We start from the raw sequence: 22,221 nt of genomic DNA, 5'->3' as shown, positions 1-22,221 counted from the left end.
GGCTTGATTTTCAAAGGCATTTATTTGAAAATTTTTACAATGGTGGAGAACATGCAAGTAGTACTAGACTTCTGCAGTTGAGTCTGTGTGTGCAAATGTCCAGCACTTTGGCAAGTATAAAAATTTTCCAGTGAAGAACTTTGGAAATCTTACCTTATTTTGAAAAGTGCAAATCTTTGCTTAGTGAAAATTCCTCCCTCCCATCCAGAAATGTATTGCAGCCCTTTTTCTGACAGGGAAGTATTTACAGTAGCACGTGTTGAATATAAAGCATATTCCTGTGTTGCATTTAGTCTTTTGGTTGTTTTTCATAGCTGAGCCGGCTCAGCCGCCTTCTGCATCTAGCAGTGGCAATTCTGATGATGCTATTCGATCCATTCTGCAACAAGCCCGACGCGAAATGGAGGCACAGCAGGCTGCCCTTGAACCTGCCTTAAAAACACCACCTTTGTCTCAAGCTGACATTTCTATCCTGTCCCCCAAACTAGTATCTACACCTGCAATGTCTTCGGTTTCCAGCTATTCTCCTTTGGCCATATCCCTGAAGAAACATTCATCTGTCACTGATTCCAGTATCTCTGCATTGCAGAACCTCTCTGGGCTCAAAAAGGAGCCTCAGGAGGCACCTGTTTTAGAGCTTCATGGAATAAGTGATTCTGCCCAGGGTATGTTGAGGCATGTTAAAAATGAGTTGGGACGTGGTGGTGCTTGGAAGGACCATTGGTGGAATACTGTGCAGCACGAGAGAAGAAATGCAGCTCTTCCCGAAGATATAAAAGTTGAGGAAGCCAGTGGTGGAAAAGAAAAGGTCAGCAATCAGACTAGGCCAGATCGTAGCCAGCTCCAAGGACCATCTTCTTCAGAGTATTGGAAAGAGTGGCCAAACGCTGAATCTCCGTACTCCCAGAGTTCTGAATTGAGCATGACTGGGGCGAGTCGCAGTGAGACGCCACAAAATAGCCCCCTCCCTTCATCCCCTATCGTGTCTTTGTCAAAGCCATCCAAACCTTCAGTTCCTCCACTGACACCCGAGCAGTATGAGATTTATATGTACCAGGAAGTGGATACGATAGAGCTAACGCGGCAGGTCAAAGAAAAGCTAGCAAAGAATGGCATCTGCCAAAGGATCTTTGGGGAAAAGGTAAAGAACTGGTTATCTCTTGTTACACCAGTATTGTGAATGCGCGTTCTGCTCCTTACGTTCGTATGGAGCTCAGTTTAACGGAGGGCTAATGCCACATATGTCTTATGGAAAAATGTTCTTTCTTCAGATGTTAAATATTTAAAAAATAAGCTCACAAAGGAAAGTATTTGTTTTCCTGTATTTTGTGGACTGCATAGGTTTTTATACAAAGATTGGCTTCAGCCACTCGTAATTAGAAATGGGGCCCCCCAGTTTAGAAATGTTGAAAGCTGAAGCAAACGTTATTGAGACTCAATATTTCATGCTTAATGTAATGAATTCATGGAATATTTGAGTAATACCATTGTCATGACTGGAGAGTCTTAAATTTGTTATAAGTGAAGATTATGAACACAAGAGCATTTTTCCTTTTTTTTAATATTTGGAAATGTGCACAAGGGTATTTAAACAAACACACAGAAAATCCCCTACCTCTCCTTAGTCTGAAGTCAAGAATTCACAGTCATTTCTTACACCTAGTGCTTGGTATCTTAGTGTGCTTTGAGATGTTTTTAAGTAATGTTTGATTACAGGTATGCGATGCATGATAAGGCTTTCTGAAGTTCCCACGTTGTGGGCCCTAAGCATGGAACGCATGGGATTTTGGAGGGGTCCCCAACCACCAGAAAACAGCTCCCAAGCTATAAGAAATGGTGGACATGGGGTGTTCCTTCTTCCTATAAAGAATTGAATCAATACAATAGTATAATAGGAGCTGGCATCGCACTATTACCTTTTCACTAAGATGTAAAATGAAAAGCCTGACCTCTTGGGGTCATTAAAGATCCCATGGCAGCTTTCATTAAGTTGGATTTTTAACCCCTGTACCTGTGCTGAATTCCAGGCAAGTAATTGCATTCTGCCCATCTGAAATTCCCCCTTCGCTGCAGTCAGCTGTATTCTTAAATATTTACTTACGTGGAGCAGCCACTGCTACAGGTAAAAACACACATCGTTATAATTCATATCAAAAAAAAAAAATCAACCAAATATAGGCCTAGTCTCAAAAGTCCCAATTATTTTTGTTTGAGAACAAAATACATGCCAATCATTTCCTGTTTTATCTGCCTGTGTGTGCCTGGACTCTGTGTTTTTCCTGTTAGAACTGATGAAACTATTTGACACAAAATATGAAAAGCATGCAAATCTCGCACCATCCTTCTGCCGTTTGTGCTGCCGCTCTGTTCCTGCAGGAAAAAACTTATGCTCCAGAAGGAAGCCACGGCAGGAGAAAAGCGTTTCCAACAATTAATTACCTACAGATGTCATTTTTCAGTTTTACTAATTGTCCATATAAAACTGACTTGAGCGGTACAGCAGTAAAGGAAACCAAAGTGACTTAAATTACCCCCCTTCCACATCAAATGTGTTAACGTGCCGTTCTTGGTTGCTTCACTTCAGGTATTGGGGCTGTCCCAAGGAAGTGTCAGTGACATGCTCTCCAGGCCAAAGCCATGGAGTAAATTGACCCAAAAAGGCCGAGAACCATTTATTCGTATGCAGCTCTGGTTGAATGGTGAGCTGGGACAGTGTGTCCTGCCTGCACAAGGGCAGCAACAAGGACAAGGTAATTAAAATTCCACTATGTTGTTTGAGTTGAGGAGGAGGAAAACTCTTTTTTTTTTTCTCTTTTTTTTTTTCTTTTTTTTTAAATTTGCAATAAGTGAGACTTGCACCCGGTGCTAGTCCAGGCATTACTGGAAGTGGCAGCATCCACCCTCACAGCCCAGCCGGTCCCTAGGCGGATGTGCTGGGAATGTTTACGAACGAAGCACTCGTTTATGCGTAATTGATAAGCAGCAGTTATCAAGTTCCTAATTAGGATGATATTATCTAGGCATGAATATGATACGTAATTCAAAAAATGTTGGCCAAAGAGCTGGAAAATCTTGTGTGCTGTTTTCTAGGGTTGCATAGGGGATTTTTATTGTTCCTAGGAGAATATCGATTGCTTTCTCAGGAGGTGAGCTAGAAGAACTAAGCTTTAAAGGGGGAATGCTGTGTTGCAATTACGCTTTTATTGTGGCTCTCTCTTATCCTAATACCTATTGATACAGAAAGGCCAGACTAGAGTTTGGCCTCGGTTGTAGCCTTATAATGCCACTGACTTAAATGAGCAGCGTGCCCTTGCCGAGATCAGCAGTTTTGCTATTTGTTGAGCCTGCTTACTGTTTAGTTTGTGGTTTGGCATCTCCTTTTATTGTTCCCTGATTTTCCTCTCCTCTCTTATCTAGTCCTTCACTCTGTGACATCATTACAGGATTCCCTACAGCAGGGATGTGCAAGCTCAGGTAATCAGCTGGTTTCAATGATTTGCTCTGAAATAATTCTCTGTGCTTTTGTTACATTTCTTTTGCTTTGATGCCGAGAGGCTTCTCGCGTTTTGTTGTATCATACAAGAGTCCCTTCAATTTTTTTATTAATGCAGTTAATTCCTCGTTCTCTCCTTGTTGCTATGGCAGATGTAGGGAGTACACATATTTAGCTGCATATATTAGGTAAAGAGACTCTGTCTGATCTTGGAGATCATTGGCTCTGTAGGGTTTTTTTTTAACCATAGTTCAGCTTATCAACTTGACATGTGACAATGGCTGTAAAACAAGCCTTTCGTTTGTAATGTGATCTACATACTCCAGCTGCCTTACTCACTGGCATATTTTTTTGCCACTTTCATTTGCACAAAATCTGCTTTGTTAATCTGAAGGTGGGGAAAAGACCACATTATGTCTTTCTTTTTCAAGCTTTGTTAAATATTCCAAGCTGACCTTTTTTTCTCTCTCCCCTTTCTGTTTGCAAAAAAAGCAGATGCAGCAAAGATGACTGTCAAAGAGAAGTGAATTGCTAAAGGTTTTATAAGATGGCCACAGTATAGGAAGGAGGCTGGAACAGAACAGCTGTGTTCCTGCTGTTAGATACCAAACTCTACCCACACAGACTTTTTACCAATGATATGTTTAACTGACGTAAACCACTCGGGCTGGTTTGTACTCTAGAAAAATACTTGTGCCCTCCTCTGTGCTTACAGCTGGTGCCCTGTATTGGAGAATTACTGCATTTCAGGATACAGAGAAGGATGGGTTGTGATCTTCTTCCACCTTTCTGCACTCTGAAACACTTTTTTTGTTCTGGAGCTTGCTGGGTTTATTCTGAATACCCCAACCAAACTGCTTTTTCTCTCTACTGGGAAACTATTTTGCATTCTAAAAAGACTAGAAGAGAATCCGTGATGATATTCAGTCCACGTTTTTCTTAAGAGCAACAGTGGAAAATAAATAGATAAAAGCAAAAAAAAAAAAAAAAAAAAAGCCCCCGGTAAAAACAAACCACGAAAACAAAACCAAAATGGGAAAAAATTATTTGCAATCATAGGGCTATTGTTACTTATAGCCAAGCATTTAGCAAACATGGAAATTTCCTGCGACGTTTTATACACTGCTGTTCATTGAAAGTGTGCCATTGACTACTTTTTTGTAGCATCAGTACTATGCAAGAGTAACTGTTACAGTTATAAACGCCTAAGACAGCATGGAAAATATGAGTAATTAATTGTAGCCATTTTAAGAGGAATTTGAAATCAGAGGAGCTGGGAAAAGGCTGCATTGTTATTGCTAATCATCATATTTATGACTAACTGTAATTATAAAAGATTGAAAGACAAGCCCGTAGTATTAAAATCCGACCACCTTACGGATTCCCATGAGGATTGCTGGTAGCTGAAAGTGATTTCCTTCAGGAAGTTCAGTTTTGCTGCAGTGATATTTTGCTCCCCTCCCACACTCCCAATCTCGTTTGTCAGTTCCTGCCCTTGAGCTAATATTTTGTGAGACAACACGTTCCTATCAGCTAATAAAATCATATTATTGATGATCGCCCTCCTTCTTCCCTTAAAGCAGACTTACAAATGAGAAAATGGGCTTGTGCCCTTTTCTTCCTCCTTTCCAATGATTAAAAATAAAATTGTTGTACAAAACGTTCTTTTCTGGGTGCCTTTCACCGTATAAAGGAATAAGGAAGGTTGTGACGCCACGCAGAACAAAAGAGCGAAACGAAGTTACTTGAATGAGGAAGGGCAGTTTAGTAATTTTCTTTTATTAGCAGCTGTTCTGTAATTAAAAACGCAGCAAACAGTTTGGAAAAGGTAATAATAATTATGCATTTGTGAAAGATCCTCCACTCCAGGGCAGGAAAAAAAGAGACAGCTCCAATTTTCTGGTCTTCTGAGACATTTCCCAGGAAAATCAAGGCAGAAAAGGTTGCACACTTGTAATTTTAAAACAGAAATTAATCAGAACAATTTTGAAACGAGAAAAGGTCTGGAGCCTTTTCCATGTAATATAATTGGCTTGGAACTTGTTGAATGCATGAAGGGAAAGAAGCAAAATTAAACTAATACATTCAGTGGCTCCTGAGTGCTTTGCCAAGAAGGTCTTCAGTGTACAGTGTCAACATGCATAGTAACGTCTCAAACTTTTATTAGCTGTGAGTATTTTCATTACCGTTTGGCAGTATTCTATCAAACTAGCAAGATTTTCTGGATTTCTGACCCAGTTAGTTACACTTCTAGATCATAAGGTTTTGATTAACACCTCATTCATGAAAATCTGTTCTTTTGTCTGGTAATTTTCCATTGTCACACGTGGACAGATGAACCCATCAGTCTTTTATATGTGGGAATGAATGGATAAGCATCATGTATATATATTTTGAGAAAGCAAAGGGAAGCCAGGCTTTTTTTTCTTCTTTGAAAGCTGTATTTATGAATTTTGAAAAAAGCACAGTCTGTACCAAAATTACAACCAGATATATATCTGTATTTTCTGCCTGTGACCTTTCATCAAGGCTTTCATAAGTTTGTGCAAGTTTCAGTGAATGTATTTTACACAAAAATGGTGTCTGTACCCTAGGTGGTCAAAAATAGTATCACTGTGCCTTTTCTAACATTTTTTTCTGTGTATTTCTTTCCACCTAAATGCTCTAATGCCCTTGGGTAAATCTGCCTTTTTAATGATTTATGTGTCAAAAGCATGGACCAAATCACATGGAAAAAAAAAGTTGAATTAGTGTCACCCAACTGCATCAGCATTTTTTCATGATGAATTTGGCCCTTATTTAGTTGCATTACTGATGATCAGAGCTGGGTTGGGTTTGGATAGTAGCCATGTGCCAGAAGAAGGTTTATGTGCTTGGATATTTTTCTAAATACTTGTACTGTATATAGCTCTTATTAGTTTGTTTTATTTTGGGGTCTTATGTCTTTACTGAGCATCTATATGACATTAAGACAAAGTTTCTCTTTTGGTGCTGTTGATTTCATAGCTACTCCCAGGAAAGCTGAATTTTTATTCACTTTTGTATTTATCCTCTGTGAAGGACATATACTCTCTATATACTACATTAAAGACTTGCAGATACTCAGTGGGAAAAAGACGTGCCTTTTTGGTATGTGTTTCTGTAAGGGTCGTCTTATGACCTAATGTGGAAATCTTCATTTGCCGATACAGCTGCGGGTGATCTCAGGGGATTTTGAATTTCCCTTTTGTTTGTCTTCCTTTCTGGGTATCATCCATCATTCCTAACCTCATGCTGCTTAGCAATAGTAACACTCATGGGAGTTGAAGAAAGGATTATAGCAGCATAAAATGGGGAGCTAATTAGAGCTTGTTTCAAAATCAGAATCTAGCTTGAGATAATTGCATATTATCTGGTGATTTAAAAACCCAAGATCTACTGTATTTAGATCAACTAAAATATGCATAAAAGCTTTATTTTCAAAATAAAACATTTGTAACAACAGGGAGATTACTTCTTATCATCCCTTGGGAAAGAAAACCAGAAAAAAAATCAGAATGCAATCTATGGTTTACTGTAGTTATGATATTAACAGACATGTTGTGGAATGATGACAAACCCAAGTATCCATTATATTTTTATTTATGTAATATATATTCCTGTAATATTTTTCAGTACTGAAGCTGCTGAGTGGGCAGGTAGTTAACTATGTACTGGGTAGATCTTCCCATTTACCTAATAACAGAAGGATGCTGTCACATTGACTACTCTGAGAGAAACGAGGTGGGGACAGAGTGTATTTCAGGCTTGCAATCCATATTCAGGATTACCATCCTGATGGGCTTACAGGAGGAGCTCACTGGCCACATGGTGGCAACGGAGATGCTCTTAGACACACACACACCCCGCCATTTCGCCATGGTTCATGATTATTTCTTTCGTTGTACTGTTTTGTTTTGGACGGGCAGAGCTGTCCAAGATGGTACCCAGAGCATGATTGGAATTAGCACATGGAGAGCTGAATCCTCAGTACCTTGAGATCAGACAAGTGATCAGTCTAGTGTTACTGACAGGTCTTCCCAAATCTGAGCCATTTTTTGTTGTTGAATCAAAAAGAAGAGAGAGGTTGTTTTGCATTCATTTGCTGGCATTCTGGGTTAATAAAATTGTATGACATGGAATGTCTGTGGTTAATGTAGTCTATAAAATGGAAGAGAAGGGAGGTCACATGGCTTTTAATAGCTGAGTAGTTGAACTGCAGGAATTCTTTGCATAGATGGTGTATGTCTGAGGACTAATTTTTGAGTCTTTGCATTTGGTCAAGAAGGTTGTCTCCTTTTGTGCTAGGTGCAAATGCATTTTTAAAGTTTGGAGCTGAACAACTAAGTCAGCCAAACAGTTACCTTCATGCTAACCCTGAAGCACACTGGTGCATACTGGTGACGTTTCCACATTCTTTCTGTGTGGCTTGAGATTGCGGCTCTGAAGCAGTTGGCCGTGGCTGTCTTGATTTCAAACCATGGGATATCAGTTGGCTCCTCATAAGGGCAGCTGTTGTAGTCTGTCTGTAATGTGTGTGATCATATTCTGTGCCATTTCCCTGACATTTGGACCATGAAAACCTTCCTGGCAGCCTTTCTGGTATCAATAAAGCTGGGAGAATCGCTGTCAAGGCACCTTACTGGGACCTGGAAATGCAGCGTGAAGTCAGTGTTTCAAGTTCATTCTTAATATAACATTGGCTATCATTGCTAGCCATCATCTGGTCATTTCTGCCTCCTGCCTAGGTCTGTCCTCCCTAGGCTGTCTTGCGTGGCCGTAGTCCTTTGTCCATCAGCAATGCTTTGCAGGTAGTTGGTATCTGTAGAGAAATTCCTGTCCTAGTTGTATTCTTTCCTGTCCATTGAACCACCCAGTGATTAAACTTGCGGAAGATGACTCCATCCTCATTGTGGTCATAGCCTTACTGTTATAAAAGTGCTAAAGAAAAATATATAATCATAGAGTGAACACTGGTTTCTAGGCAGATACTCCTTGCGGCTGAATTACAATGACAAAGCACCAACACACTTTTCATATTAATACGGCAAAGAGGAGACTCATGCTGGATTCTGAAGACAAATTTAATTCACTCAGAAGTGTGGTTACAGTTTCGCAGCATTCATTTTGGAGAAGTTACCCAGTCAAGTTGCAGCTATGTTTTATATTTCTGTGGCGAATTTGGGAATGTGGGTCCTTTACGCTCACTCCCCTTTGGTGTGCGGGAAAAGATGTCCGAGCAAAGAGCTCGTGCACCTCTGCAGTAGCATTTAGCTAGGCACACTAGTGGCTCATTCTCAAAGTCTTCATTTTTAAAAATCAGAATTAATGAATGAGTGTATTTTTTAAGCTGTATGAAAAAAGAAACTTTCCTGACCATTATTGCTGCTACGCTTCTCAGGTAGTTCATAGGAGTACCAGTTAGCATAATAGTTGCTAAAAAGCAGGTGTAGTTTGTGAATACATGCTTCCGCTGTTAACTTCTGCATCAATCTCAGCACGTCACTTCCTTGCGCTCTCTTCAGGCCTTGTTTAAAAGAAACCACGGCCGTTGAATATTAGAACTCTGTAAATTCCACTGTTCATCATTTCATTACTTATTACTTCATTTCATTAATTACCAGCATTTTCTTTTCCCTCCACTTGTGCGTTTGGAGCTGAGCGGCCTCCTTTGGGGAGGGGGCCCACATTACCGCCTCTCCCTGCTTCCAGGCACGGGGGTCTTCTCCTGCCGGCTGCTAACCACAGAGGAGCTGGGTGGAAAATGATGAGCTGATACGTTAGAAAGCCAAATATAAAAATAACTGGAGCAGCACTGAAAGGCGAGCGAGGCCGTCGCAGTCGTGCTGCGGCACAGGAAGGCCAGGCCGCTCCGGGGGGGTCAGGAGCCGGGGTGACGGCCGGGATCTGTCCCCCGTGGGCCGGCAGCTGCAGAAGAGGTTGGAAAGGCTCTTCTCCGGCGGGAGCAGCTATTTTTCTATTGGTAATAGGAGGCTCTGGCAGCTGGCAGAAGCTCACGTTGGTCTTGTGGTTGCTTGTGGGAAAAGGAGGGGGCTGCAGGTCCGGCCCCCGTGGCCACGTGGCGGCCACCGGTGGGCTGGAGATAGCCATCGTGCCCGCGGCCGTCCCCAGCCAACAGCCCAACCGCTGCTCAGCAAATTACAAAATGCTCCTCTGCTGGATGAAAATTACCTTGCTTTCAATTCAAAGAACAGATAATGGGCTATTTTCCTCCCAAAACACTGGAAAAAAGGTGTGCTAGCACCGAACTCGCAGGTCGTTATTCCCATCTTGTAATGGGGATGGAGCTACGAGACAGCTGCCTTCTCCACCAAGTAGCTCTGAAACAGGGAAATAAACAGCCTGTTAGACTCTAACAACGAAATCCTGTTCTGATTATAGAGTTATATATTACTTGATAGCAAATCATTCTCGAGAAGAAAAAAACCAGAAAATTAATGTCGTCTAAGTTACCTTCTAGCCTGTCCTTTGCATTAGGGTGCAAGAAAAGCTGATGAATTTTTCTCACCTAAAATGGGTATCAGAGGTTTTTAAATTTGCCAGCAGCCATCCAGAGAAACAGCAAGTGAAGGAATCCAGAGATTATTTTAAATCTTGTGAGAAACACAACTTGCACTGAAAACAAAGCAAAGTGGATTTGAGATCAAATTCAAATAAAAGTGAAAGTAGAAAAATATCCAGTTAAAAAGCCTAACAAAAGGAGAAAATACAACGACAGCAAGAAATGTAAAATAGGCCTGATACTACATGTCCCGTATTTATACTTGTCAAAGATATTGCTGATAGCAGTTTAAAAGATACTTTTTCTTTGGCTGTATCTATAAAGCCCTGGAGTGGGGTTGAAAACAGCGATTGTTTCCCAGAATAATTCAGGCACTTTTTGATACTATTTATTGGCAAAACCTGAGCTTGCCAAAATATTCCCATGTTGCTGTCAGTGCTCAGAGTCTCTCTGACGGGACTGTCCCAGGACAAGAAGCTGCTTTGGAGAGTAACGTTGTCCTTGCAAGGTATTCTCACCAGCTCTCCTCGCAGGTAGCCCGACCCGCTGCAGACACCCGGCCAAAAAGTCCTTCTCCGTGGCGTGGTTCCTTCTTGCTTCCCGAAGGGAGGTTGGGATGAGTGTGGGGACAGCAGCTGCCCCCTCCGGCTCCTCTCTGCCTGGTTTGCACACATGAAGGAGGTGTGAGATTAGCTGCGCTGTAGCTACGGTTGTGTTTTATGTTTGTTTCTCTCTTTTACCCCTCTGGAACTTGGGTCCTAAAAATAGCGCAAGTTTGAACTGGCAGATGTTTCATTTGTCCTTTACGAGAGGACCAAAATTAGCCTCTCATTTGGCACCTAAATAAAGCAGCTTAACTGCCTTTATGCGAACTTTGCAATTACTGTCTATTGAAGTTGTAACATTTTGTTGTGTTTGATGGGGAAAGGGTATTATGTAAGCAATACCAGCACCTAAAAAGCCACCAGACCTTGAAAGAGAGAGGACGAACAAGAATGAGCCCAACTGTTTTGTTTGGGGGGTTTGGGTTTTTTTACTTTTTCTGATCCGAGTCAGGTGTTTTTTTTCCTAATGAAGGTTTTATTTAAAAAAAAAAAAAAAAAAAGTAACTTGGAAATGCTCAGAGAGCTGTCTATTGTGAAGGTAAAAAAAAAGAAGTCTAATAAAAGGACAGCAATGGTTTCTCTAATTTTCAGAGAAAAATCTGCACAGAATGCCTGAAGCTGGGTTAGCAGTGGGACTCCCCAGGGGCAACAGAAAGATGTTATAATCAATTACCACATCATAACACTGATGTATGATAATTACTGAGTGTTCCTCCTGAGATAGTGCAGCATTTGGCTGGGATGCGGCTCTTTCATGGTCCACTGCCTGATTAATATGCAAATAATAGGCTGATTGCATGATGAATGCAGAAAATGAGTTCGCTGATAACGTGAGCACCGAAGCGGGAAGATGATAAATTACTTTTACTGACTGTCCTACATTAAGTACCCTTTCTCAACAATTTTATCACAAATTAAGTAAAGCAGTATGGAGAGATTATGAGGATGTGTAAAATAATGTACCTTAATAGCTTTTATAATATTGTTGCGTACAATGTAAATGTCATTTTGTTTCAGTACTTTAGCCAATACTCCTCCCGAAGAGGAGTGCATTTAGTATAGCAATGTTCAGGGTCACTCGTCTTCGACTGCTTTCTTCTAAGACGAAGAACAACCCACTGTGCTGCGGATGTTAGATAGGACTTCTTTATTGGGGTAGGAAGGCAGTCATTAGCCTCGGATCCATCCCGTATGTATCTTGCCCATAGCAAATGAATGTCCACATTATTTAGTGGGGGAGATACATTTAAATGCAGTGCACAGTGTACATATGCATTCTGCTTCATGCTCTAGTCTGGAGCAGACAAGAGGTTAAAATCTTGAAGGAGGATATAGAAATACCTTCACACGCAGGCTTACGACAGAGGAGGACAACAAACAGTCATAAACATGGTAACATGTTAAAGTTAGTCTCTAATAACAAGGTCAGCAAGTCAACAAAGACACCATAAACTGCAGCAGAACCTCTAAAAGCTCTAACTCTGTTTTCCAAAAGGTATTGTGCACGCATTTATTTTGATTATACTAAAAATATAACTATGTGGGGTTGTGGCATCTTGATTGATTGCTTTCATGACATATTTGTTTTAATGTTCAGAAAATCCTTAATAAAGCTTCTGCACACAAGCTGTTTTAATAATAAGGTTATTGAAAATATTTTCCAGCAGTTACTTCTAAATACTGACTTCTGACTAAGGGAAACACAGAAAAATCTGAATATTAAATAGCTTAGCAGAGTAGAGCAATGTCTTTTATAGCAGCCATGATTTTGTCATTCATCACTGAATTTAAAATCTGATTTCTTTTTAGAAAGGGTTTTTTAATTGTTTAAAGGTGATATGTAAAAATAAAAAATTATCATTCAGCACTCTTCAGTGCAAAGACCCTACTTCTGGCTCAAGAAGCAATACGTGAGCAGGTAGGCATTTGAGGATATTCTCCTTACGTGCTTGCTGTGTTGTTTACACAGTGTTGTTTATGGATGTCCGCAGACATCTGCTTTTGGCCAGTGAGACTGGGAAAGGATTTGGGGCTGCTGGGCTGACCTGAGCATTGCTGTGATGTTTCCGATTGCGTGTCTACATCCAGCTAAAAAAATTCTCAAGTTCCCTTTCCCGCCCCCCCCCCCCCCCCCCCCCTTCTTTTGTTGTTGAATAGCACTTAAAATCACGGCTACATAGAGACCTCACGCTTCCCTGTAGGCCATTTCAAAAATGTCCCTTAATGCTTTTTATTTGAGAGTTTTGTCAGTTGGTGCGGTTGTGTCAGGGGTTGGTGTGTCTGTTCCAAAGTCCGACAGATCTCAGTGCAGCTTTTTATTTTAATGGATTAACTCAAGTTGTGTCTTTCTGCACAAGATTCTGGACATCCTGGATGTTCAGACTGCCCTTCGTAGCGATCTGTACTCCCCATCCAAGCCCATCCACGCTGCAATTGACGGCCAAATACCAGAGTCCTCCCGACTCAGTAGAAGTTTGATGGTTGGAGTTTACGCAGCCATAGCTGTCCAGCTCTGCGACGTTGCTTAGCCATTCTTCTTGTAAGAGTACCTGGATTTGACTCCCCCCGTCCGGGCGCAGCATGGTGCATATAGTGTGCAGAACAGAACTTTTCAGCTATTGAGGCATTTTGCATCAGTGGGGCACAGCACGCCTCTCAGAGAGCAGCAAGGCACTCGCTGACACAAGGTGTGAGCTCGAGGGATGTGTTTAAAGGGATGCAAGTGTTCACCGGCCAGAACGTTCAGCGCTGCCTTCCTACAGCGGCCGGAGGAAAAGGGATGAGCCCCAAGTGATAGCACTGGCATACTCATCGTGGCAGAGGCTTTTTAAGAGGCAGGCATAGGGAGGAAAATCTGACCCGATCAAAGCTTGTGAGCGGAGCAGGATTGTCCCCTGCCCTGCCTAGTTCCTGGCTGCACACTATCCAGACTGAGCAGGCGTAGATCACACAGCAGCTAGACATGCCTCTGCTTGGTTATAAAGTTGGTTGGATGGCCCTGGGCACATCCAGGATGTTCTTCAGTTGTCGTTCCGCAAGCAACATTTAACTCCCAAGGCTGCACTAGGACTTCCCTCGCCACGCTAACACTGAGACTGGCGTAAAAGACCATCCTTTTGCTAATGGGCTTGCACTGCAAATGAGATCAGGAAAGAGATCCAGGTTCCTGTTCTTAATCCCTTCCACCCATACTGTGTTGCAGGTGTGTGGTGGCAGGTGGCTATTTTTCAAATCTGGTTCACAGATTTGGTTCCCCCAAGCACTTGGGACAGCGCAGTTGTTCTTCAGTGTCAGGCAGAAATGGAGGTAAAGGATGGAGCCAGGAAAGGAATACCTTAGACTGGAATTGATGCCAGTTCTTGGCTATGAGAAGTTGCAGTCTTAATGTAGGTTTGGGCATAATAGTGGGATTTCCAAGACTGAGGCATTTGTGGTTGTGCATTCATTGAAAGGAGAATTGGTTGCCTAACTTCTCTAAGTACTATTAAATGTCCAGCTGTAAATCTCTTTTCATGAGTCTATCACCAACTCCCATCTTACTTGCTTTTTTCTGAAGTTCATCTGATTTCTCCAACTGCTTTTGGTTTCTAGAATGGCTGAAAACATCCTTTTTTAATACAAGCACAAAGCTAACATAATTATTTAAAATGCAATGTAAAATTGCAGTGAAACATTATAATCCTTTAAGGATACTCAGAAGCAGGTTTTTCTCAAGTACTTCTAACATTCACCTTCATCATTCAGTTAGTTTTATGTGCTCCTGTCATTTAACATATACGCAGAATGGGGACCTTTACTTTTAGTATTGCCCCAGTAATTTCAGAGTTAAGCAAAGCTGGTTTCCTCCCCTTTCAGTGCAGACACAAATACATCTGCATGGTTTCCTAAAGGGGTTTTCTTTTGATCCCTCCCCCCATCCACATAAAATCTCCCTCTGAGCCAAGACCCAAAATAACATTTTCCCCAAAGTTACAACATTTGCAAAACAAACAAACAAACAAAATCTCCACGGTCATAGTGGAAATCTATAATCGTAACTACAGCAAGTGCTTGGAATTATAACTGCACGTACCTACATACTTTACATCATTATATATGCACACTGTAGGGAGGTTTGTATACTCCCTACATATAACTGTGGGAGTTTATAACTGTAGGGAGGATCATATTTTCATAAGCCACATTAATTTGCAAATTGTGAATAGGCAAGGTTCACTCACTTAAAGTAAATCCACCAAAACCACTACCTGTGAGAAAGCGTTCAGCTTTCACGGGTATTTTCGTTTAATTAGTCAGAAGAGGGATGTATTGCAGTGCTGTTCCACAAATGCTGATCAGATTTATTACATAGTTCAAACTTGCACGCCACTGCTGTTAGCGAGGAGAGTTGTTATGATGCTTTAGAAGATACTGCAAAGACAACCGTTGCTAAAGGTAAAATTAGATAGAAAATTGGAGGAAAAGAATCTCTCCCTGAAATTTTCAGGCCTGGGAAACAGAATAATGCCGTTGTCTTGAGGATGTTGCTGATCAGCTGCGTGATCAAGTCCTGATTCTCAGGACAACACACCCCTGGTTTTGGTCTACAAGTTGGGTAGAATGGGCAACCTCATCATCCGCGGAAAGCAGAAACTAATCCAGTCCCAGTATGAGATGCTTTGATCTCAGGCAACCTGCCAGGTCTGTTGTTGTCCATTAACGCATCTGCACAAGGAGGTAAATGCAGGCCCTGAAGTAGCAAATGCTCTTTTAAGAGGTTGCCGAGAAGTCTCCTGTCCGCATTTGTCTGCTTTCATCTTCCCTACTAATTTTCCGTAAAGGGAACGAGCAGAGCACGGGATGCTTCGTTGCCTCCCCACTCCGCTGTGCACAGGACGTGGCGGTTCTCGCTTTGCCTCGATAAAGAACTTTGAATTTGACTAGTTTGGCATAGACCTGAAGCCTGAGCTTTGGACATTACGAAAAGTGGTGCATCAAACCAAGCGCCAGTTAAATCATGTTTGGGTTCTTGTCGGAATGTCACAGAGTACCCTGTCATTTTGTTTTAGCAACTTGTCCTTCCAAATGCGCAGTTCGCCTTATGGCATGCCAGCAGTAAAAATGTCACTTACAATAATTACTTTTTGGTGAAAATGCTTGCTGACTTCCTACCTTCAAGCTGTTTTTTACACAGTGGGGAGATAATAAGAAATGACTTTATCCTGACTGCTCAAATGAACACTAAATGGAATTTAGGTTATTATTACTGCAGATAGAGGACTGTGTATTGAAATTTAAATAGTGGATCAGATAAACTACAGAGATTTGTCTCTGAAAATTATAGTGGATCTGCTTTTTCAATCCACTTCGCTCTGAAACTTAAGGCAGCTGTTGTCTGCCTGCTGCCTTTAGAATATAATATTTTTCATAATCCTTTTAGAGGCCCCTGAATACCTTCTGTGTTTTGCATGGTCTTCCCCAACTTCGCCATGTTCTGTACCTCATTCCCCTTGAGTCCTTTTGCAGCTTATTAGCTAAGCTTGCGTTAGCAACAAAGGTTGGGCAGTGTATTCTCCCAGCGGTTCCTGAGCTGCGAAAGTACGGAGTGCTCTTTATAGACGGGCGAGTGTGCTGGGAGGAGAGGCTCGGAGCGTTGAGCTTGTGTTTTATGCTTGCGAATTCAGATGCTCTTGTTCAAATCTTTGCTCTGAACTTCGGATTTACATGTGGATGCAAAGTCAGCATGCTGCCACGGCTGTAGGAGTTGAGGCAGGGTCTGAGCAAAAGTGGCAAACCTGCAGCTCTCAAAATGCGTACAAGAAATTCCACTGGAGGAATCTGCCGGTGCTGGCAGGCAGCAGCGTGATGCCTCTGGGACTGGTGAAACCCTATCCATGTCTCAACACTGCTCCGTCATCTAGATACCTCCGTTGAGGGCGATACATCCGGGACTGGTGTCAGGTCATGTAGACATCTGTGATTTTCTGGGGAGGTTGTAGCAGGCGTTACCTGCAAGTCTTTGCATCTGAGGTGTCCTGAGCTTCAGAAAGGAGCCTCCAGCTGAAGCGTGCGGTGGATCTGAGCTATATGGTTGCTTTTGTAGGGAGGGCCATGTTAGATTACTTCCTGTGGTTGGAAGAGTTCCCGTACATCACAAAAAAGGTCCTTCTTGACCAGTGCCCTGCAGTTTTGCAGAACATAGTTAAATGTCTCTGATTGCTGAGTGAGTGATGCTTAGGAGTGCTGCAGGAGGGGACCCCAGTGCGGCCTGTAGTTTGTTACACCGTATAGGGATTTTGTCATGTTATGATGGCAGAACGTGATCAGACCTCGTAGGGGAACGTGTCAGGCTGATACTGTGTTGGGGGAAGTGTTTTCAGGTAATCTGCAGGCCACCAGTGGGATATTCATAGTCCAAAATGCTCTACAACTAGTGTTCAAGCAGTTCAGGACCTGGGATCCAGTTTTGGGGACCTGACCCCAGCATGGGGCTGGGAAATGTTGTAGTTGGAGAACAACAAGAAAATCTAATGTTAAGTTCAGGAAAACCACCGTAACAAATGAACTGAGACTGGAACTCTGTTTTCCAACTTTCTCACGTTTTCCAAAACACTGTCTTGATCGAAGCTATGGGGAAGGTGTTAGAGGATGTACAGCACCAAAGCATCATTGGGCTTCATCCATTGCGCTAAGGAATGCAAGACCACAAAAGATTTTCTGTGTTCATGTAATTAAAGCAAGGTCAATTTGTTATGGTTCTCAACTAGTTTTGTAAAATGCTCAGACAGACCACATATGTGCTAAATTGTTTGCAAAGTTTGTTTGGTTTCCTAACTGATAGCTACTAAGGGGCGGGGAGGGAAATGTGCAAGCTGGTTTGGGGCTTTTTTTGCAGTAAGATGGTTATTCAAGAGGCAATTTTATATTGGGGAAAATAAAAAGAAAACAGAAGGTATTTGTGTACTGTTGACTTTGTTTCCATTCCTTTATACATCTTCATCTTAGATGATGCATCCCTCACTAGTATTGTAGTAGGAAAAAACAAAACTGAAGAATTTCCTGACTTACGAATAAGGACCACGTGTTCCGCCAAGAGTGATATGTTCCCAAGTATGGCGCTCTGGCGTTTGCAAACGGCATCAGATGTATTTGTCTTTATTTGCCTTCAAAGACTTGAGTGCTCACCTTCACTGTATAGTCATAGCTTGCTCTTAGCTGTTTTCATCAACTGTGAAATAGCCAGTGTTGATGTTTCAGTTGTCTTCATGTTTCAGCTATGAATGGAGGCCAACTGCACCTGCCAAGTATTTCAGATTGGTGGCCCGTTTATGCAGGATTACTTTCTAGTACCTGATTTGCATTAGATGATTATTTTCTATGCTGCATATTTGAATGTCCTTTTAAAAATTGGTTGGAGGTGTCTTAACTTCCCTATACCCCAGACATATAGTTTGAATTCATAATGTTAAAAAGTGCATGGGAGAGCCTCGACCCTTTCATGACTCAGTTATACTTGCAGCTTTAGAAGATTTGGATCACTTAAATGCTTTTATGGTGTATTTGAATCTCTAATGACATTTGTCAACATCAACCTGTAATAGAGCAGAAGTTGCACCAGTTTCCTGATCATTTAAAATTGTCATGTTGAACTGTGTATTCATCACGTGCTTTGGGACCTAATGGACACCATCTTTCCACCAAGTTAGTTTGGCGAGACCCTGTTTCTCCCATCCTCTATAAAGCACAGGGCATGGCTAAAGCCTTTGGCTACCTGAGACTTAAAAAAATCCCAGGTTCTGCAATCACCTCATTCCTCACGATGCTCTTGATCTCTCCAGTTTCTTACTTCTAGCACATTATTTTTGAAGTTTTGGGGCTTTTGCTTCAGGTTTTAAACTGGATGCAGGCTGTTGGAAAGCAAAATGCAACACTCCTTTGGTATAGCAAAGTTTATCTGGAATTTATTAAAGTAACTTCATCAATAAATGGTGGCCTTGGGGTTTGCAGGTTGTATAGCCTACCATAATGCAGTTTTACACTCGTATTGACAAAATGATCTCTTCCACAGTAAATACAAACATGTAAACGTTCAGTGAACATCACTTACTCATAAGAAACTGGATCGCTCTTAAGTTAGTGCTATTCTTCAGTGCAGTCTGGGGTTAAAAAAGCAGAACACGTTTTAAAGAAGTAAGCTTTCAATGTATTGTTTTCATTGGAAATGTTCAATTGCTACTTTTGAAATCTTAATATGTATTTTTCAGATGTCCTGAATTTGTTTCTTTGTCCTGTGAGGAACTTGAGAGAAACGAATACAGACAAATTATTTCATAAAACATGCGAAATGGCTGTGGATTGACAGTTAAATGTGTAATAGTGAATACATTCAATTTTCCCCTTTGTTCTCTGAGCAGTCACTTGTACTCTAAATGTCTATTTAATTTTTTAAGTAGATTAACAGGAAATGTTTGCATTATTTGATTATTGAATTGACTTTTCCAAATAATAGATCTTTTCCTCAAATATTTATGTGATATTGAAAATATTTTTCCATAAGGGAAAAATGCTAAAAATGAACGGGGAACATATTTTGAGTTATTTGTAGTATATGCGCATAATGCCTCATCTGAAATCACTATACACTTGCCTTTCGTTGGGGAAAAAAAAGCAGTTTGTCATCTGTACTGCCTTCCAAAATTAGATTCAGATAATCCTACCTTTTTGAGTAAATAAGCAGCAGATTGGTCTTAAAAATGAAATTCAAGTAAGCTCTTGATATGTGATATAAAAAATAAATAAGCTAATATGTGAGCAACATAGAGCATTTCAGTGATAGATGATAATATAGATTACCTTTGTTGTTTACATAATTAGGGTGGGCAGGGAAACGAGAGGGAGAAAGAAGCATTAATAAATGCTTTTGTTTAGTCCTGTGTGGTTGGGGTTTTTATATTTTGGATTTTTTCTGCGCTTCGTGTGTGCATGTGGTTTGCAGTGCACGGATGAGGAATTGTATAGGAAATTTGCAGCTGCTCTAGTTATTCAGTAAGATTTGTATAAGCTGGCACAAGGGACAAAATTAGAGGGAACTTGAACGAGTGCCGTGCAGTTTATTAGCTAGGCAGCCATAATTTTGACCTTGCTGTGGGTTAAAGGACACAGACCTGAGAAGAAATCTGTTTATCATGTAGGGAATTCATGCCATCCCTGACAGTGTACAGTGAACAAGATGGATGATCTGCCAAATTGGTCCCTCGCATGGGTGAATCAGGGCAAATTTACAGTACAATTCCTTTGCTGCTCCTGATACAAAAATAACATTTACTGGGTTTTGTATTCAGTTGTATGATGACCTAGGGTGAACAGAGAAAAGAAATAAGATTTTTAAGATCCCTATTACCTTAAAGATTTATATGCGCCTTGCTTTCCTTTTATGTCTGCCTCTTTTGCATCTCTCAAAGCACGAAGGAAAAAGTCCAATTGCTTGGTTTGAGAGACCAACTTTATGATAAGAGTGTCAGGGAACCTCTCTTTAATGCAGCATCGTGAAAGCTGCCGTTACCTTGAGCAAGACAATTACACTGTGCACCCTGCTTCATTTGAACCCTACCTTTACTTATGTAGTATTTTCCTTTAGTATTTGGGATATGTTTCCATGCTACACAAGCTGCGTGTTCTGTAATGATTTGACAATATTCTGGATAATAAACAAGCAAACTTGAAAAATAGTGAAATTTGCTATTGGCCATCACCGTGGTAGCGACAGGACATGATGCTGCAGACCGAGCTGCTCTCATAGTAGTGTTGCAGTGCTCAGGAAAACACAATTCTGTTAGAGGGACTAAGTTTTTGATGTCGACTAGCCTCATCCTTGTACAATTGAGAGCATTGTAAGCTTCCTCCAGAGATCTCGAGACAAATCCGCTGATGTACGAATCTGAGATACATGCGGTTAACCGTGTCAAATAATGAGATGTGAGACAGCAAGGAGGAGGAAGCAGTCCCACAAAAATGGGGAAGAACTGTGAATGGAAAAATGGCCTGTGCTCTTTATCTTTTGAAGGGAATTGTTCTAAACCACATTGTCTACGTGTTGTTGCTTTAAAAAATGTTTAGACTGAACCCTTGATGTCTGGATTTTCTGCATAAGCTCAGTTGGTACATTCCGTTAGAGATAAATGTGAATTTATTAGGGGAAAACAACATTTTGTACACAACCTATTGTTATTGGCAAACTAACAGATTCAGAAAGCTTTCTTTTAAACAAAGTGTCACAATAACAGATTTGAGTGTCTTCTGATTCACTAGCTAACTTTATGTTGGATTCTCAAACACGTTAATTAATACAACATAATTACAAACTGTATTTTAATCTTGTTATTTCTGGGCAAAGAGAAGTGCAAAAACGTGATACGAGTGATAAACAAAAAGAAATCAATAACACTCTCAAGATAAAAAGTTGTATCAGTTGTAGAAAATCCCTTATGACACTACAAAATAGTGGCTGAGTGAGTGAGTTACAAGTCACAGAAGGAGACTTAAACCAGTCTATAATGGTAGATTTAAGAGCATCCTTATACAAAAATGGTGTGGAAAGCAAAACTATGAGATTTCCTGACCAAGGAAAATTCTTGCAAACTTACAGACTATTGCACTTCATTTTTTCCTGATTTTTATTTGTACATCTTGTCTTTATAAGAAAGCAGAGATGACTCAAGATAAAGTTAGAAAATAATTCTGTTTTTAAAGAGGCTTTTTAGTAACCAAGGCATAACAAGTAGCATTTTGCATGCTTAGGCATTTCTTTAAGTAGGTAGAATATAAATGAGAAGGAAAGTTAAATATCCTGCAATCAAAACATTACAATTTTGCTAAAGTGGGGACTTTTTTCTTTTTTTAATTACAGAAAGCACTCCAAAGACTTCTGCCAGTTGCAGTCCTGCTCCTGAATCTCCCATGAGTTCCAGTGAATCAGTGAAAAGCCTGACTGAATTGGTACAGCAACCCTGTCCCACTATAGAGACAAGTAAAGACGGCAAATCCCAAGAACCTAGCGAGCCGCCTGCTTCTGAATCCCAGTCTACAACACCTTTGCCACTGTCGGGCCACTCGGCACTCAGCATCCAAGAACTGGTTGCTATGTCCCCTGAGCTGGATACATATGGCATTACGAAGAGGGTCAAAGAAGTGCTAACAGACAACAATCTTGGTAAATCGCTTTATTCTCATTTCTTGACCGAAATAAAACGAAGGTGTTCATGCTTTTATTTTTAAACTATATTTCAGTAGATGTTTACAAGAATACTTGGTTTTGACTCTGGTCTAAGCTTTAATCTGTTAAAAAGTTTTTCATTTTTTTTAAACTAGTAGAAAAATCCTTTCAGATTGTCACACTCTACTTAAAATGTCATCATACTCTTGCTCTTAAGCTCTGCTCCTGGCTCACCAGCCAGATATTGCTCCCACCTCCCTAAATACAGTCCAGCAGGCTGTCAAGAAGACTAAAACCCCAAAGCCAGTGTGATCTCCCCTTGCGAAATGTTGTTTTCCCCATGCTTGTAGATTCAAGCCCCCAGCATCTTAGTCATAGGTGAAGTACAGTC

At 40.9% G+C, this 22,221-nt stretch overlaps 2 protein-coding genes across 11 annotated transcripts in view; one reads left to right on the top strand and one right to left on the bottom strand.

Annotated features, from left to right (window-relative positions):
* Positions 1–22,221, bottom strand: part of RABEP1 (rabaptin, RAB GTPase binding effector protein 1) — an 847,425-nt gene that overhangs the window by 700,906 nt on the left and 124,298 nt on the right. The window lies entirely within an intron of this gene.
* Positions 1–22,221, top strand: part of CUX1 (cut like homeobox 1) — a 283,260-nt gene that overhangs the window by 212,375 nt on the left and 48,664 nt on the right. For 5 of the 10 annotated variants that reach the window (XM_049801965.1, XM_049801964.1, XM_049801962.1 and 2 more), the window contains 4 exons: positions 315–1,141; positions 2,585–2,750; positions 3,418–3,474; positions 21,525–21,827. The exons of 1 other annotated variant lie outside the window; for it this stretch is intronic. In XM_049801965.1, the coding sequence (XP_049657922.1) occupies positions 315–1,141; positions 2,585–2,750; positions 3,418–3,474; positions 21,525–21,827 (1,353 nt within the window). The remainder of the gene's footprint in view (positions 1–314; positions 1,142–2,584; positions 2,751–3,417; positions 3,475–21,524; positions 21,828–22,221) is intronic. 4 more of the 10 variants (XM_049801968.1, XM_049801963.1, XM_049801959.1 and 1 more) reach the window with 2 other exon arrangements.

The sequence above is a fragment of the Accipiter gentilis genome, chromosome 6 (assembly GCF_929443795.1).
Source record: "Accipiter gentilis chromosome 6, bAccGen1.1, whole genome shotgun sequence".
NCBI classification, from domain to species: Eukaryota; Metazoa; Chordata; class Aves; order Accipitriformes; family Accipitridae; genus Astur; species Astur gentilis.
This window is presented reverse-complemented; position numbering and strand designations above follow the sequence as displayed.